Below are 19,099 nucleotides of genomic sequence, written 5' to 3'. Positions count from 1 at the left end.
TCTCTCCTTATTCCAATGTGGTCCTGGACTTCTCTCTCATTCACACTTCATCTTTCCTTCTGCATGTGTGTTTTCATTATGTCACCTCAAATCTTATTATAAAGGATTAATGAGTAAATAAATCCATCTATTTGATCCTGTTAGCTCATAGTTTTGCTTTCCTGTCTCCAGGGGTGAACAAGTCTTTGATTCCATACACAAGTAGGACAATCGCTTTGGCTTTGTCTACCGTTGCTTTCTTGAAGCAGATTCATAATGAGCCTTGATTCCATTCTTGGTAGAGTTGATGTTTGGTATGACAGTGATTTATTTTAAATGTTATAATTAAGAACATTACTCAGAGAAATTGTAAACTAAGAGTAATGCCAGAAAACTTAACTCATAGAGCTTTGCGAAAATTAAACAGGGTAATATGAAAAGAGTTTGGCCATATCAATAATTTCTTCTCATTACTTAAGATTCCTGTCCCCTCTTTCACATAGATTACGCACTGACTGAAGGCAGTACAATCACTCCTTTGTGCCCAAAAGGATATTTTCCCTGTGGGAATCTCTCCCAGTGTTTGCCTCGTGCTTTTCACTGTGATGGCGTCGAGGACTGTGGGAACGGAGCTGACGAGGAGAACTGTGGTGAGTCCACTTGCTCAGCTCCATATGGACACGGCCCCTCACGAACTCCCCAGAACTGTGCGTGGATCGAATGCTAACAGTGATGAACTGGAAGAGGTGATTTGGTATTCTGTAGGGAATCCTACTGTGACACGACTAAATAACTTCTCTCCAATGGATTTGTGATAATTACCTGCATCTTCATATTTAGAGGTGGCTTAAATCAGAAACACAGTATGATAAAATGTTGTGTGTGATAAAAAAACAAAATAAAACTATTTTAAATCCTACTCAGATACCCATATTTTAGTTTTAAATGGCTTAAACGATGACCACTTCCTTATGGCTTGGAAATTGGGTTCAGCTGCAAGAATATCTATAAAGTGTGAGTAGATATTCCTAGAGAATTAAATTATTCAGTAGACCTATATTGTGTCCACTGTGTCCTCCCCGAGTCAGCAGGACATGACAGGCTCAGGGGGAGACAGGCACTTCACCCTTGAGGGGTTCACAGGGACCAAGTGAACAAGGAGGCAAACAAATTTGTACCTAAATAAGTAATTTCAGAGAGTATGAAATACCCATGAGGTATGCAGATCAGGATAGTGCGATTGGAAGTGACTTGGGGGAAAGGCTACTTTAAAGACATAGCCACAAATCCCCTCACTGAGATGATGACATTTGACTTGAGAATGAAATGAAAGAAGAGGAAAACCATGAAATATTCTGGAGGAACAGAGTTACAGGCAAAGGAAACAGCAAATGAAAGACCCAGAGGCTGAATGAAATAAGATAGCTGTGTTTGTGGGAAGTACAAGCCAGACTGAGATGGGCAAAGCGATCGGGATAAAGAGGGTAAAGAGGTAAGAGAGGCCAGTCCAGGAAGGTCTCACAGGCCACTTTAGGTCTGTGTATCAGGACTGTATATGTCTTCTCATCTAACCTGTGCATTTTGCCCGTGGAGAAACTGATGCCCCGAGAGGTTGACATGGTAACATGTCTACATGTTAGGCGTAGAGTAGACCCTAGGACCCAGGTGTCCTGAATCTGGAAGAATCGTGTGTGTTTTCTACCACACCGAACTGCTACTCCATGGCACGGCCCAGTTAGCAATCAGGGGTGACAGCAGAGTCCAGGAGTGCCTGGTGTCTGGCTCTAGAATCTGCTCTCACTCCCCTGGGGACTCGTGCACGCTCCCGGCACCTCTGCCTTCACCACCTGCGTGTCACTCCTCCTCAGCCTGTAGGGTACAGTTCAGGTGTCCCGTCCTCACCTGAGAAGCCTGGCTTCCCAACCATGCCTCCCGCCCTGAGGCTGTAGCACTGTCTAGGACAAGCACCCTTTCTCTCTGCTGTCATCGCATCCTGGTGTGCCTGGATGACAGTGCTAAAGACGGCCTCGTCTTCCCACCATACTGCTCTCATTAGACAGGAACACCTTGAGAAGGGTTCTTACGGGCATCTTACTTGCTTTAGTGTTACCAGAGACTAGAATAGGCAAGGACAGTCAGTGCTCAGGGGTGGAGCAGCTCTCTGGGTGCCAAGGGCAAGTCACTCACGTTTTTGCCCTCTCCTCTTCACTGCGTGGGAATCTCAGACCATGCATGTTGTCTGTCTCATGGGAGTTTTCCAAATGCAAATTAAGTAATTCATATAAAGACAATAGGATAATAAAAAAACTGTTGAGAATATTAATAAGAAATAAAAATAAACTAAAATTTGCAAGGATCTGCAAAAAGGTACCTATGGAGGGAGTTGCCTGGTGGTCAAGGGGTTAGAATTTCAGGCTTTCACTGCTGTGACTTGGGTTAAGCCCCTGGTCAAGGAACTGAGGTCCCACAAGCCACACAGCGAAGCCAGAAACAAAAAGCAGAACAGAAAAGGGAACTGTGGACAACTATTTAAATTTAGTTTTCTATTTATATAAACTTTAGGATCCTGCATCATATTGTATGTTTTATTGCCTCTAATAGCTTATGCTAATGCTAAGATAATCATATTTCAAAAATCAAGCCTTCTTTTTTTTTTAAAGAATATGTTTTCATTGCTAAAAAAAGAGAAGGAAATCTGGCAAATAAGCAGATCATATCATCTGACAAATTGAGAAAATATTTTTCTCATCAGGACTAGACAAACTTTATTAAAAGGAAGTTTGTTTACGCCTTATTAAAAAAGGACATGAATTATATCAGAATTCATTACATGTATCAAGTAGGTATCTACATATACATATACAGATTATATTTTCTTCTGAGGATATCAAAATTAAGATCAAACATTTAAAATGTCAGCATCAGAAATAGATGGTATTTTTCAAGGTGGATACACATATGGAAAATAATCATCGTATATTTAAAATATTTGTAACTGCAGAAACAGACAAAACTCGAGATATTTGCCTGCTTTTTCTTCCTTGCCATTGTCGTTATCTTTCTATTACTTAAAACTTTAAGTTGATTTCATGATCAAATTTTTATATTTTTGTTTTGTAATTTGATATTTTATTTATAGAATAACTGACACATGTTCATCACCGTGTGTTTCACAGGAGACACTAGTGGATGGGCGACTATATTTGGCACAGTCCATGGAAATGCTAATAATGTGGCATTAACACAGGAGTGCTGTAAGTGGTATTGGTTCGAAGACTCAGTATCAGCTTTGCGAGCGACATCATTTGTGGTGCATGGATTTACCTGGGTAGTGTCATTCATTCCCTTAAGAATCCCAATTTCAGTTCAATGTGTTTCAGTGGTCAACTGGTCTATTATCTGTTCGTGGGACTGAAAAGAGAGAAAAAGGAAAACAACATGCTCTATTCATGCTTACTCTGTGTATTAGCCTATGACTGCAAGAATACATAGGTACTGAATACTTGTGACAAGTAATGAAGGTCTTACTCCTTCAATCACCAGCTTCTTTCCAGCCCCTCTGTTGGGCACTGAGAGGGCAAGGATAATTAAGATGTGGCCCCAATCTTCAAATACCTCACATGGTTGCAGGAGAGACAATTCCTTACAGAAGCAGGAGTGATACAATATTAGCGCTGAACTGAAGGAAGAATATTTGCACAAGGAAATATGGAAGCCCTTTGGGAGAAATGACGTCTGTGCCAGGGAGGGTGAAAGATCCGTTGAAAAGGTGACACTGAGATGGACCCAGAGGTCCTTGGATGGAGGGACAGCGGAGCATGACCTACAAAACAGTGGGGAAGGAAGTTCAGAGCCCACTTCCCAATGCCTTTCACATCGGTTCACAGAGCGTAAGATGGAGGAGTAGGAGTTGGACCCAGAAGGGTGGGACCAGCCCACAGGAGACTTTGGGTGCACAGTTCAGAGTTTGGCCTCTGTCCTATGGTAGAATTATCTCTCTATATATACACAGATTATATTATATACTACATATTACACATAATATATAAATGAGTAGATAATTATATAGTGTGTATATATAGTTACATACACACATTAGTATATATACATAGCATATGTATATAAAGTACATACATTAAGTTCTATACTAGCAACATATTATGTACTTTATAATATTAGGTCATAGCTACCACTTAGTATATAGTTTACTATATTCAAATATATCATACATAAAATTAGAAATCAAAAAACAGTAAATTACAGAAAAATGAAAAATAAATATATTAAAACTCTAGCGTCTTCTTCCTGAGCCACAGTGGGTCATCTTGTACACACGCCATTGTGGAGGCCATTGCTGTGCACAGTGGGCAATCACCAAAGTCGTGAGCTTATTTCTGTTTAATGAAGAGGAGGAACCACATGACAGAAGTGTATGGACCAATGATTCTTGCACCAGAATTATAAAGAATGAGTTAGAACAGTGTTCTCAGCTTGAGACATGTATGCCCCTGGAGAACATTTGGCAACGTCTGGTACATTCTGGGTTGTCACTTTGGAGAGGGGTGGGTGACTGCTGGCTTCTGGTGAGTGGAGGCCAAAGATGCTGCTGAACCTTCTACAATGTGCAGGACAGCACCCACAACAGAATGACCTGACCCAAATGTCAATCTTGCCAGGGTTGAGGAGAAAGCTTGGTGAAGGAGACACTGAACATTACGTTTCTTGCAGTGCTCCAGACTAACACTAAGAATCCGAGCCCGGAAAACACCTCTGGGAGGAGTGAGGTAGAGAGGGCAGCAAGAGTCATTTCATAAAAATAATCCAGAGGTTGAGGTGTGACTGACCTGCAGGTCAGGGAGTTAAGCTCACATTTCTGGTTTAGTCAATTGGCCCAGCTTGGACTATACACAGTTCTTCTATTGGTAAATAAAGAGTTTCCAACCCTGGTAAAGTAATCTAGTAATGTAACTACTTCAATGTCAGTTAAACATTGAAGTAAACATTCTGAAGTCATCTTTAGGAAGTTGAGATTGTTAGCATCAGCCTATGAGCAACACAGAATATTTTCTAAAAGTTTGTACACTAGAATATGTCTTTTGAATTAGGCAGGTACTCAATAAAAGTTTGTCAGGTGTATTAAGAGTCAGTGAAATTGATTTTAAAAATAAAGTTTGAATAAAAGTGATCTAGAGGAAGCAGAGCAATCAGAAAGGACTTATAGTCAGATTTAAATCAATAATAAATATAAAAATTTGAAAATAACTCACTTTTTTAAGCTCCATCACAGCCAAGTACCATCATATGCTCCATAAATCTCATCCCCCAAGACTCTCTCTCCTCTGTCTCTGTCTCTCTCTCTCTCTCTCTCTCACACACACACACACACACAAACACATATATATGGTGATTGTTCTGTTGACCCACTTGGCCAGGTTTCTCCATAGATTTCTCACATGCCATTATTTTAATAATTTACATAATTAGTAATTATATATAATAATAAATATAATTACATGATGATGGTTATGTATTATTAATATATTATTACAAATCTTAATAATTATAATATGCCATTATATTAATAACTTACTCCTTTGGAGTCAATCCTAAAGCATTTTTCTTCCCTCTGAATGCTTCAGATAGATGAATCTTTGGTTTTCTCTGCTTTATAGCTTCTCTACCACTTTTACCTACCACTTTAACTTCATAGTCATGAAAAACTAAGAACCAAAATAATAGGGTATCTGAGTTGGTTGGTTTTAGTAACATACAATGGTGGCTATGGCAGAACCTGCATCTAACTCTCATCACAGCTCTAAGAGAAGTTTGAAAGGAGGGAAATAGTTGAATTTAGCTTTAACCAACAAGCATTTATTGAGCAGCCTTTTTGTGCCATTCAATTAAGTGAAATTGACTAGTTATACCCTTCAAATATTTACTCAGTCATACTCACGGTTTTCATTGAGGAGAACTTAATCTTGCTTCACTATCTACTTTTTAAAACACTATTTAAACATGTTTCTGGTTTCTTTCTAATCTCTTGTTAAATGCCTCTAAAATGACCACTGGAAGCTAGAACTGAAATGAATACCACATGAGTCTATATTCAACTAGAAGAGATTTCTTGTTTGCTTTTATTTGGGGCCTGAATAAGTTCTGTTAACAAAATGTGACTGTTGTATATTCAATGGAAAAAGAACAATGTCCGTTACCAGAGATAAAGTCATAACTAAAGAAAAGTAATTTTTCTTATTGAATCATTGCTCTTTTTGCCCCCTAGTTTTAGATCAGTACCCACAACGCTGTGTGTGCAAAGGAACTGAGTTGGAATGTGTAAATGCTGGCTTGCGGTCTGTGCCAACGATTTCTAGCAATGTGACGTTATTGTGAGTAGCATTCAAATCTTGATATTTGCTCCGTAACTCATATGAAAACCATACAGTCTAATCTTTGTTCTGTTTTATGCTAGTTGTGTATTAGCAAAATAATAGAAAACCATCAGCCATCAGAGAATTCTGCATGCTTCTTCTCCAGGGGAAAAGTGTTTTCAACACTGTATGTTGGATTGTCCAGGTTATCCTTTAACTCACAAACTTCTGGAATTCTTATTTCCAATTACTTTCCAATTTATGTATTATTACTAATATGCCAGTACTATTCAAGTGAAAATAAAAATTTGGGGAAAAAAAGGAAGAGCACCTTAAATGTTCTATCTTGTTTTAAATAGTAGAAATTTGTCCCAGACTTTAAAGGTGTAGAAGATGCATGAAGATGACTATGGCATAATCAATCATGGATGTTTTTTTGAACTCTGCATAGATATTTGGAGAGCCTCAGGAAGTTTCTTGCAAATGTATCATAATTTGGGCACACATGAATGGGTTAGGATTTTTTTTGTTTTTTGGATTGCTTGCTGTGTTTTGTTAAATTGTCTACAGAAGAAAAAGTTAAATCACCATAGATGTTCCAGTCTATTATACTAGCTGACTAACATGGTCAAATATTTGCAAGCTGCTTTAATTTTGCTTTATGGACTTTTCATTCTCATGTGAAAGTTTTCATTTATTATGGGCATTTTCAAATGTGTGTGAAGTAGTATGGAGCATGATCAAATATTCTCAAGCACGTAACTTCTAGAAAAGAGATTGGTTAGTCATAAATTCCATAATAAAGTCTTCTTTACATGTTGTTTTAGGTCTCTTAAGAAAAACAATATTCACAGTCTTTCAGATAAAGTTTTCATCAAATACACAGAACTTAAAAAGATGTAAGTAGCTTTTAATAGTGTTTTTATGGGAAAATGTATGAGATGTTTTGTTTAATATGTTTTTAAACTGAGAATAAAATGAAATATAAAGTTGATTACCTTTATCATTAAGGTTATTTTTCTAAATGTAATTAAGGTTAGACATTAAAACATTGAAAAGTATGTTTTCTTTCCATTTCATAATTTAAACTAACAACTGGTTTTATTTAACCTTTCTTTTAGAGAGTTAAATTGGAGTTGCAATCGAGTATCTCAGTAAGAATATACATAACTCCATGCTCTTACTTCAGAGCATTTAGAAAATGACGTTGTAGATTCAGAGATACTACTAGATGCACTTTTTAACCTGGAAGAGTGGTGGCAGAGACAGGAACTATCAGATCATTTACAATGCATCACGATGGGGTCTGGACTGTCTCCCAGGATAAAACAGAGCAAAAACATAATCTTGGTCAGATCAGTGAAATTAACATATTTGAGGAAGTGAGTGAAAGTCGCTTAGTGGTGTCCTACTCTTTGCGACCCCATGGACCATACAGTGCATGGAATTCTCCAGGCCAAAATACTGGAGTGGGTAGCCTTTCCCTTCTCCAGGGGATCTTCCCAACCCAGGGATCGAACCCAGGTCTCCTGCATTGCAGACGGATTCTTTACCAGCTGAGCCACCAGGGAAGCCCATATTTGACAAAAGAAAACAATAAATAGGACACAGTCAAACACAGAAACAAAGCATCGAGATGCTTCCAGCATCATCAAAGAAAGAAAACCAGACTGAGAGATGAAGTCCCTAGACATAGTCTCCACTTAGGGGCAAGGAGGGACCGTCCACCTATACCGCAATGCCCATGAATTTTATTGTGACACTGTCCATATCAGGATGGAAAATCTCTTTGCTTTGATTCCCTGCTTTTCAATCAACCTTATGATGATTACATTAACTTCCTAAATTATTTACACTGAAGTATTTGGGAAGTTCACCTTGGATGGGGAATAAGACCATTCCAATTAGTGGAAAGGGATACATCTGAATTAAATAAAGGGATTAAATATTCAACCTCTTGAGAGTTCGGTTACTGTGTGTCAGTCCCTCTGAGCCTGAGTCACTCACTCAGGGATAATGGAGAGGTCAAATTTCTACAGTAGCCAAGATGATTGTCAGGATAGATTAGAAAATTAGCAAGACAATGTTGTAAGGTCATATCATTGTCTTACAATTTTTGTCCTTTAACATTCAGAATAGAAGAGAAGGTTTCTAGAAATGTGATATATATTAAATTCCAGGACTAAAAAGACTCTGATTCTTTGCTGATACTGGACAAATGAACTTGGTTTGAAGTGGCATCAATAGTTCTATGTTCTCATGAGTCTTTAGGTATAGACTCACTCATACAAGAAAGGAAGTCCCTGAAGGAGGTTAATTAGTGAGAAGAACCTTGTGTGAGCATGAAGAATCACACCTGGGTTTGATGGTAGCCTCTGTGATTCCCATCTGCTGTGAGCTCCTTCTGTTCCATCCTATACCATGTGGTCACATTGTCAATGTCCCACTGGAGTAGCTGTGCATTGACTCTGGGGTTCCAGATTCCTCTGGAGAAGAAATCTTAACAACACTGCTTCTGGTCTTACTGGAAGTGCTTAGAATCACAACCTGTTCATTCTATGAATCAGTATTGCCTTTGAGCTCCCTGAATAATGCCAACGGGAAGAAAAATAAAATAGCACTAGAAGAAAAGAAGGAAAAATATTCATGTTTTAGAGTAGCTGTTTAAATCTATTATCTAGAGTCATAGAAGTCATGAATTTCTAATTAAATCTTATCATCATTTATAAGGTAACTGAAGTTTGCAGCAATTAAATGGCTTACCTAAGATCTACAGCTACTTAGTAGAAGAACCAGAATTACAGTCTGTATCTTCTGATGCCCAATGCAATGTTCATTTTACAGCACAATAACCAGAAACCTAGAGGTGGAAAGAAATTGTTCTAGCACCTAATTGAATCTTCTACCAACTCATACTCTTCTGTCCCACACAGAACTCCATTCTACACTTTTGGTCCCCAGTTTAGGGGAAGCTGACCTCTGGGGAGGCTCACTGGAAGATCAAGCAAAGAGGTTTACGATAGAACTTCTCAGGGCAAGTCTTTCCCTGAACCACTGATCCATGCTTTGTTCTGTGTCAGTACTTCTTTCTTGGTAGCTGGTAGCCCACGGAAGGGAAGAACATGGAAGCACTAACTTTGCACATACAAGTCCCAATTTTTCCTGGTGAAAAAAAGTTGAGATTTTTTTTCCTGCCAGATTGCCCAGATCAGCTGAAAATTTCTCCAATTAAATGTTTAATTCTGCTTTTTCTGAGAAAACGTAGGTACCATGTCATAACCTGAGTATCACCCAGCAGGAGTTCCCTTAATGCAAGCTGCTTTTTGATGCTTTCTAGGTGAATTTGATTCTCCCAGAGAACCAGAGAGAAAAGAATTATTAGAGTCTTATCAATAAACATTCACCAAGTGTCTTTTACATACAGGATACAGCACAGGAGACAAAACACAATTCCTTACATTTAAATATCATTTTTTAAAGTTGACAAAAGACTTCCAGGATTTGGAATTCTCATTTGGACTTTGTCTCCGAAGTCTATGAGATGAGATAAACAGCATTAGATCCCTTTCAGGAATGAGGACACCATCCTTGGAAAAGAAAGATTATTTCCCTGATGGCTCAGATGGAAAAGAATCTGCCTGCAATGCAGGAGACCCAAGTTCGATCCCTGGGTCACAAAGATCCCCTGGAGTAGGGAATGGCTACCCACTCCAGTATTCTTGCCTGGGAAATCCCATGGACAGAGGAGCTTCGCGGGCTACAGTCCATGGGGTCGCGAAGAGTTGGACGTGACTGAATGACTAACACTTCCACTTTCTTTCAACCGGCTGACAAGTATTAGAATTTGGCTCTAAAGCCAAACCTTTAACTATGGTCCCCTGGAAATCCACCCACATGGGCCAGTCTCAGTATATTGTTACTGTCAGTGAAAACGCCCAGAAACCAAACTTTGGTTGCAGAATTACAGAAGTTCTTCATAAGTGAAAGTGAAAGTGAAAGTGAAGTTGCTCAGTCATGTCTGACTCTTCGCAACCCCATGGATTATAGTCTACCAGGCTCCTCCGTCCATAGGATTTTCCAGGCAAGAGTACTGGAGTGGGTTGCCATTTCCTTCTCCAGGGGATCTTCCAGACCCAGGGATCGAACCCGGCTCTCCTGCATTGTAGGCAGACGCTTTACCATCTGAGCCAACTTCAAATATTCTAAAGCCGTTCATAAGCTCAGCAACTCTTCTTTAAATACTTTCCTCCCATCTCCTTTTTTCTACTTCTTGGCTCCTCCTGCCACTCTTCCCCCCAACTCCCAGGAAAACCTCTACAGTCTCAGGCAGTCCCCTGTCCTGTCCAGTCCCTTTTCCTACCAATCCTGCATTTCAACAGTCCAAAACAACCAGTGAAGCTAAACACAAACCATCCCCAGGAAAAGGTGTCCAGGGAAGGAAGAAATTAGATGGACACGCCCAGAACTGTCAGTAGAGACAGTAGGAGGGGAAATGCACATTTTAGTGCATTCTTTCAATGAATAGTTGCTGATACCCATCAGGTGTCAAGGATATAGTGGTAAACAACACATCTGAAAAGTTCTTCCCTTAAGGAACTCAACTTACAATGGAGAAAAATAAAAGTGCAGTGTGTGTTAGATATACAGTGATTATGGGGGAAAAAATAAACCAAAAAAAGAATTAGGAGGTGCTGAAGGAAAGGAATGGTATTAAATTGTCCTGCCGTGTAACTATTGGTGTTCAGTTAAGTCCTGTCTGACTCTTTACGACCCCATGGACTGCAGCATCCCGGGCTTCCCTGTCCTTCACTATCTCCCGGAGTTTGCTCAAGCTCATGTCCATTGATTCAGTGATGCCATCCAACATCTCATTCTCTGTCAACCTCTTCTTTTCCAGCCCTCATTCTTTCCCAGCTTCAGGATCTTTTCCAATGAGTCACCTCTTCACATCAGGTGGCCCAATATTGGAGCTTCAGATTCAGCATCATTCCTTCCAATGAACACTTGGAGTTGATTTCCTTTAAGATTGACTTGTTTGACATCCTTGCTGTCCAAGGAACTCTCAAGAGTCTTATCCAGCACCACAATTCGAAGGCATCAATTCCTCAGCGCTCATCCTTCTTTATGGTCCAACTCTCACATCTGTACATGACTACTGGAAAAACCATAGTTTTGAGTCTACAGACCTTTGTCAGCAAACTGATGTCTTTGCCTTTTAATATGCTTTCTAGGTTTGTCATAGCTTTTCTTCCGAAGAGCAAGCATCTTTTACTTTTGTGGCTGCTGTCACTGTCTGCAGTGATTCTGGATTCCAAGAAAATAAAATCTGTCACTGTTTGCACTTTTCTCCATCTATTTGCAATGAAGTGATGGAACTGGATGCCATGATCTTAGTTTTTTGAATGTTGAGTTTTAAGCCAGCTTTTTCACTCTCCTGTTGCACCCTCATTAAGAGGCTCTTTAGTTCCTCTTCACTTTCTGCCATTAGGGTGGTATCATCTGCATATTTGAGGTTGTTGTTGATGTTTCTCCCAGGAATATTGATTTCAACTTGTAATTCATCCAGCCCAGCATTTCATATGATGTACTATGCAGAGAAGTTAACTCTACTACTCCCCAAAAATACCTGCAAATCTTTTTGTGATTCTGAGAGTTACCCCATGAGACGGATTAGAACACACAGTCTCCTACCTAATTCCTCTGATATTCAAAGCTAGCCATTATCACCATGCCCCCCACCAAAGGTCTCTCCCCCAAGCAGCCTCGAATCCTTAACTTCTTCCCCTAAGGATCTGATTTCAAATCTGTTCGTCACTCTGTATATGATCACTTACACATTCCTTACATATAGTATCTAGAATAAATGTAATATTATCACCTATATGACACCTATAAGGGCAGAACGGGGAAAGCTAGCAACCCTTCTTTTCTAAACTGCATATGTCCTAAGGTTACATTTGTTCTTTTTTGTGGCTGCTTCATACTCTTTAACTCCTACTGATTGTGTCCGTAAAATTCCTAATCCCATGCCACATGTGTTAACTGAACAAGTGACAGCTCCTCTATCCTGTACTGGTGCGCTTAGCATCTGAGAGCTAGTAGTGGGCCTTCAAATTTATCCCAGTTCAGTTTCATCCTGTCAAATTCAACTTTTCTTACCAGACTGTGAAGATCTTTTTTGGTTCATCCCAACAGATTTACTATTCGTCCCAGCATTCTGTCATCTGAAAATAAGATGAGCCATCTTCACCTAAGTCATGGAGTAGAATACTGAACAGGATGCTGCAAGATCTTCTTTCCAGATCCCTTCATCATCATCATCATCATCCATCAGACAACGTGTCTTGTTCTTTATTTTGTCTATAAAACCGCTTGATCACTGCCTGGTAGACATATAAGCAAAGTCAACCACATTTTTATCTGATCAGTCTTTCAAAGAAGAAAATCAAGTTGATCTGATGTGTCCTGTTTCTTGTGAAATGCCCTGTTCCTGTTCTCTCTGAGGTGCCCACAAGCCCCCATCACAAGATCTTGTCCTGTGATCTCACCTAGAATCAACTTCAAGCTCATCCAGCTATAGCTTGTGAAATCTACTTCCCTTTTTGAAAAATCAAAATGGCATCTGCCGTCTTTAATTTTCCAGCTGCTCTCCTCTTTTTCCAGATTCCTGAGTCATTGATCATGACTGAGTGTTCACATTTTCAGTGTTTTCTCAGTTTCTAGGAGAAATTGTCCAAACCAGCAGGTTTTAACTCATTTTGGTTAACATATTCTATCCTCTTGAGCTTTCACTGACACAACCCCGTATCCTATTTATTCACTTCAGTTCTGAGATCATCTTTTTTGACCAAGAAGACAAGAACAAGGTAAGAGTTGAGAATTTATATTTTCTTAGTATTTCACCATATTGTAAAACAGGTCCCATACAGCAGGCTTGGGCTTCTCTGTAAACATTTTTCTTGTTTCCAAAATATAACTAGAAATTCATCCCTATTTCTCACAGTAGTCTTCACCATCTGAGTTTTGAACAAGCCTTAGGTCATTCTTTCCATTATGATTCCATTTTTATGAACCCCTAACATTCATCCTTGGATTTTGAAGGAAGCCCTCACTGACCATCACACCCTTCTGGATGTCCTTCTGGTTCCCTCACAGTACCGTGTACCACCACTGTCACCACCCCTCATTGTCAACTGTGTTGAAACATACAGAAGGGTCGATGAGTATTTGTTGAAGGAATGATGTGTAGGACTAACACAGAGGGCGAAAGAGAAGGTAGAGAGCATCTTCAGCAAGGAGGACCCAAGAAACATGAGCAGAAAAATTCAAAAGCTATTAGGAAGAGAGTGACTGGGCAAGTTTGTCTAAAGGAGGAGTTACCGTAGGAAATGGTGGAGTATGTGCTGGAAAGGTCATTGAATCATGATGCTAGGGCCTTTTAATGCCAGGCTAAAGAATCAAGGCTTTATTCTGTTTGACCCAGGGAAAGACATTCATGGATACACATTTTCAGCTGTATTGAGCTAATAAATCTGATATGCATTTTTAAGTTGTATTGGGATATATCCTAGGGAGTCACCCAATTTAATGTCAAGTGGGTCTCTGGTCTTGCATGCTCTAAATATTCACAGTGAAACTGAGGTCATTGAGGCATACAGAAAAATAAATTTCTAAGTCAAAATAAAAAAAAATTAATTGCTAGATGAACAGATGTCACTCAACTTACCTAAATCCTTTTATTAGTGATCAGTTTATTCATTTTAATAATTTGTTAAACTTTCTAACACTGGGTGATAAGAAGCAATTTAAGATGAACCTTCAGAGAAACAAAATACAATGTATGAGCTTGACCATAATACTTTATGACTGCTACCACGGAAACCAACAGCAGCTCCTCTCCTCACTGGGACATAAATTTTACATAAATCGGACTTCCTTCTTAAACTGGGCTCTTGTTCAGTGCAATCATTGACAACACAGTGTAATTCAAGGAGTCTGCCTGGCTCATGAATACAAAATGTGGCATTTAAAAAATAGCCTGTAAACATGCATGTCATTAAAGCATTTATTTGCTTTAGTTTCAGGTACATAAATTCCTGGCGTTTCTGCTTGAAAAGTCCTGACAGCTGAAACAGCAGGAATTCATGAACCAGTAAGTTATTCTTAGAAAAGCCACTCAGTATAAAGTATATCAGAGAGGCTCATATCTCAGCTCTGAATAAAAAGAGGACATCACTTGCCAAATTGTCACATTTCCAAATTTCCCCCTCATATTCACCAAGTTACTATTCTGTAAAGAAGAAAGCAGATACTGGAGGATCAAGTTAAAATTCAGCAGCCTAAGTCTGAGACAAGGGACCTGGGACTCTAGTTCTCCATAGGGTGCCAGCAAACTGACTAAATCAAAGATTAGAGGCTGTTTATTATTTAAGAAATTGGGAATCTTAACTCATGTCAGTGAAGGCAGATGGACTGAACACATCAGGTGAGTCACGCAGATCAAAAGCACAAGGTCAAATTCACAATGTATGACTGCCCCCATCTCTTCAAGATTAACAATGTGTAGGTAAAATGTACAGTAGTGCACTTTTGACTTAATTATCTTGAATGAAATGTCACAGAAATAGCACTAGTTAGGTAGTAAATTTAATATTTAAGAGAAACTTCAAGTACACATATTACTGTATACTTTCTCCATTTTCACTTGCTATTGTAATATAATTCACCATATTAACTTTAATGACATCACTCCAGGGGCTCTGAAAATGCTAAAATAGACATTGATCTCTTCTGTTTTAGAACTCTAAAGCAAAAGTAGAATTTATGCTACAATGTGAAGCATCTCCTCATAGACACCTTGTTTCAGAGAGGGAGGAATGGAATGGCACAAGTTCTTACTGGGTTTCAAGTCCCCTTTGTAGCACTGAAATTGATGCTTTGCAGGCCACTGTAGCTATAATGCTTGTGCTCTGCGACACCCACATTTTCCACATGGTGGTACGCAGAGAAAATAACAATATTTGTTTGATTCTGAGGGTAAAAGATGGGCTTGTTAATAACTGAAAGCTAATCTTGGCTTTACTTTGCCACCTTGAGGGCTGAGGGCTACACACCTGTAACATTCATGACCCAAAGGCTGGGAAGCTCTGATGAGGAATAATCATGGTATAACAAAATTCAGAGTAGAGCCAAATGCCGAATGAATGAGGCCACGATCTACCCATAGTTTTGCAGTGAAGTAGCATAACAATAAGAAAGTGGTGTAAAATATTTTAGGGACCAGGAATTCCCTGGCCATCCAGTGGTTAGGACTCTTAAGCTTCCATTGCCGGGGGCACGGGTTCAATCCTGCAAGCCATGTGGCAAAACAAATGAAACAAAACCTCAGGAACCAAAGCAAATCAAAACAAGAGATAGGGAAGCTACTCAGAAGATTATACAGACATTATACTATTAATAGAGTTACTGTTAATAGAGTGATTATTTCCTGCCTAAAGATCTTTAGAAAATGTGAATTCAAGGCTAAACTCCCATTGTATAATGAGCTCAGAAAATAGAAATCATTTACTTAGATACTTCTGAAAGAGGGCTTCCCAGGTGGCTCAGCAGGAAAGAATCCACCTGCCAAGACAGAAGAAGAGAGTTCAGTCCCTGGGTTGGCAAGATCCCCTGGAGAAGGAAATGGCAACCCACTCCAGTATTCTTGCCTGGGAAATCCCATGAACAGAGGAGCCTGGTGGTCTACCATCTATGGGGTCACAAAAGAGTTGGACATGACTTAGAAACTAAAACAAGCAACAAGCTTCCGAAAGTGCTATTATCAAATCCATATGCTCTTGCTAGATTGAGGTTAAGTAGATCACGACCCTGTGAACTAATCTTGGAGCACTGGCCCCAGTTCAGCCACTTGTGATCTTGAACACCTCTCTAATTTGCTGTGTGCTTCTCACTCTGCATCTTGAAACAGATCAAACTAAGACTTGCCCTGACCTTTTTTCATGTGAGTAGAATGAAGAGAAGTGAGGAGTTGAAGGTGAAACTCTGGTACTGAAAGAGTGAGGAAGCTCAGCAGTGAGAACCTGGCTAATCTCACATGATGGGCAACTCCTGCAAGTCAGAGAAGGAAGGTCACCAGGGTGCCAGCTTGCAGAAACAAGACTGGCTCCTTGCTCACACACAATGCACAGACTTTGGTGGGTTCAAGTCAGAGATGCCGGCATCTCACTGCACGGGTGCTCTCAGAACATCAGGCACTGGCTAGATCCACAGCCTTCTCTCACGGGCCTTGCTCCTACCTCCCAACGTGAGATTAGGACTTAGGACTTTGTGAGCTGGTTTCACAAGTCATCTTTAGGTGAACCAAGTGGACAGCACATTCAACAACCTAACAAAGTATGAGCACCCTAATCACATGACTCTCCTATCTCATTCCTACCAGATTTCTCCAGCATAACTGTATTACATATATATCCAGGAAAGCATTCTTTGGATTACATAATCTGCAAATACTGTGAGTAACTTTTTTCATAATTGTATCTTGAGTACAACTTTAAGTAAAGATTAAAGGATAGAATGGTATTTTGTTAAAGGCTCAGCTGTGGATGTAGAGAAGAGGGAGCAATAGTTTTCAGAAAGTACCTAGAATAGTTATTACACTGAAAGAATTACTGAAAGAAAATTTCTAGTTTTACCAGAAGATAGATATGAAGGCTCTCTTTAATCTTGTCTCCTCAAGTTTGGGTCATTTCTATAATATTTTCATATTTTTTCTAACCCTTGTTAACTTCACCTTTATGGGGCTTCCCTGGTAGCTCAGCGGTAAAGAATCCTGCTGCAATGCAGGAGATGCAGGTTCGATCCCTGGGTTGGGAAGATCCCCTGGAGGAGGAAAAGACAACCCACTCCAGTATTCTTGCCTGGGAAATCCCATGGACAGAGGTGTCTGGTGGGCTACAGTCCATGGGGGTCACAAAGAGTCAGACACAACTTAGTGCATACTTTCTTGAAACAATAGTCCACAAAGGAAGTGAGCTAAAGCAAAAATCACTTCACATGTTTATTCTACTCTTATACACTAAGGTCATATAATACCCCAGTGCATTATTTTCAGCCACTTTCCTGGTGCTGGCCCTGGTGCTTGTCACACTGGGCTTGGGGTCATCTGTATCTCCTGGTTGTCCTTGGTTTTCTCTCCTTGCCCATCCAGTTGAGTGCTGTCGGAAACAGATGTCCATACTTCATAATCATCAACAGAGGCTCGTATTGTAATTATATGTGACTAAAGTGGAGTATTAAGTTTGCCCCATTGACTCACCCATGCCATTTGCAGATATCTCAACCACAACTGCATTACAACTCTCAGACCTGGAGTCTTCAAAGACTTACACCAGCTGACTTGGCTGTAAGTATTCTAGCTTTTCCTGCTCTGGGATCACAGTCCTAATGATACTCACCAAGGCTCATAGTTTCTGTCTATTTATCTACCTTGCTTATCATACCAATTTTTCTACTTGTCACATAATCTGGAGCACGTTGCTCCGGCAATTCAGATCATGGCACGCCAAATGGTAGTGGTGTGAAGAGACATCAGTGCTGTGATTTCTCAGGTGGGCTTCTGCACCCAGCGGTAGGCTTGCTAAGTCATCCATCCATCCAGTGTTTACCTGTAACAGGATCTCAACCCAGCTCTCTGTTGGCCTTCTGCTCAGATAATTCTTTGATTGGGCTGGGGTGGAGTGGGAGGTGGGCAGTGGGGAGCGGGGTGGAGGAGGGATAGAGGGGTGGGGGTAGTCCTGTGTGTTTTAGGATGTTTAGCACCCTCTGTGCTCTCTACCCCACTAGATGTCAATAGTACTGGCTCCCAGAGTTGTGCCAAACAAAAATGTTTCCAGACCATGCCAAATGTCCCTTGGGGGAAAGAGTGCCCTCTGTTGAAAACCACTGACCTAGAAAGTAAGCAAGCTGAGGACTTTTTGGATTTCTAGAAAATGTATGGAAACAACTGAAAACATGAGAGCTTATAGTGTTTCATCACTTACCTGGTGAGCCACCAGCTCCATCTCAGGGAGTCTTTTATCAGAGGTCCACGTTTTCATCAGGGAAGATGAACAAAGGGCAGTTAGAAGGCTGTGTCAGTTTTCCTGTTTTCTCTAGGTCAGCCTGGTCCAGAGGAAAAGCCAGGACTTCAGCTTCATCCAGATCCTTGTGTATGCCATAGCCCTGTGCTTTTTGTTCCAGGCGATTTTCTTAATCTCCTAGGCCTCTTTTTCCTCATCTTTATTTTTTTTCCTAATGCCATTTTTTTTTTATTAAACTTTTTATTTTGTATTAGAGTATAGCTAATTAACAATGTTGTGATGGTTTCAGGTGAACAGAGAAGGGACTCAGCCATACATATACATGTATCCATTTTCCCCTAAACTTCCTTTCCATCCAGGCTGATTCATAACATTGAGCAGAGTTCCCTGTGCTATACAGTAGGTCCTTGTTGGTTATCCATTTTAAGTATAGTGACTGTATTGACTATAGCCCTCCAGGCTCCTCTCTCCATGGGATTCTCCAGGCAAGAATACTGGAGTGGGCTGCCATGCCCTCCTCCAGGGGATCTTCCTGGCCCAGGGATTGAACCCGCATCTCTTACATCTCCCACACTGGCAACGCAGGTTCTCTACCACTTGCAACTTGTGGGAAGCCACTTGAATATAGCAGTGTAAACTATAATCATAATTCCTTTTTTTCTAAGAGGGGTGTTG

General features: G+C 40.1%; 1 protein-coding gene across 1 annotated transcript in view; it reads left to right on the top strand.

The window, feature by feature from the left end:
* Nucleotides 1-19,099, top strand: part of RXFP2 (relaxin family peptide receptor 2) — a 54,572-nt gene that overhangs the window by 9,140 nt on the left and 26,333 nt on the right. Inside the window, exons 2-7 of the mRNA XM_081547292.1 lie at nucleotides 483-629; nucleotides 3,156-3,233; nucleotides 6,260-6,365; nucleotides 7,175-7,246; nucleotides 16,786-16,857; nucleotides 17,677-17,748. Coding sequence (XP_081403418.1) covers nucleotides 483-629; nucleotides 3,156-3,233; nucleotides 6,260-6,365; nucleotides 7,175-7,246; nucleotides 16,786-16,857; nucleotides 17,677-17,748 — 547 coding nt within the window. The remainder of the gene's footprint in view (nucleotides 1-482; nucleotides 630-3,155; nucleotides 3,234-6,259; nucleotides 6,366-7,174; nucleotides 7,247-16,785; nucleotides 16,858-17,676; nucleotides 17,749-19,099) is intronic.

The sequence above is a fragment of the Giraffa tippelskirchi genome, chromosome 12 (genome assembly GCF_054371585.1).
Source record: "Giraffa tippelskirchi isolate mGirTip1 chromosome 12, T2T-mGirTip1v1.2.pri, whole genome shotgun sequence".
NCBI lineage: Eukaryota > Metazoa > Chordata > Mammalia > Artiodactyla > Giraffidae > Giraffa > Giraffa tippelskirchi.
The sequence above is the reverse complement of the archived record's forward strand: the minus strand, read 5'-3'. Positions and strand labels throughout refer to the sequence as shown.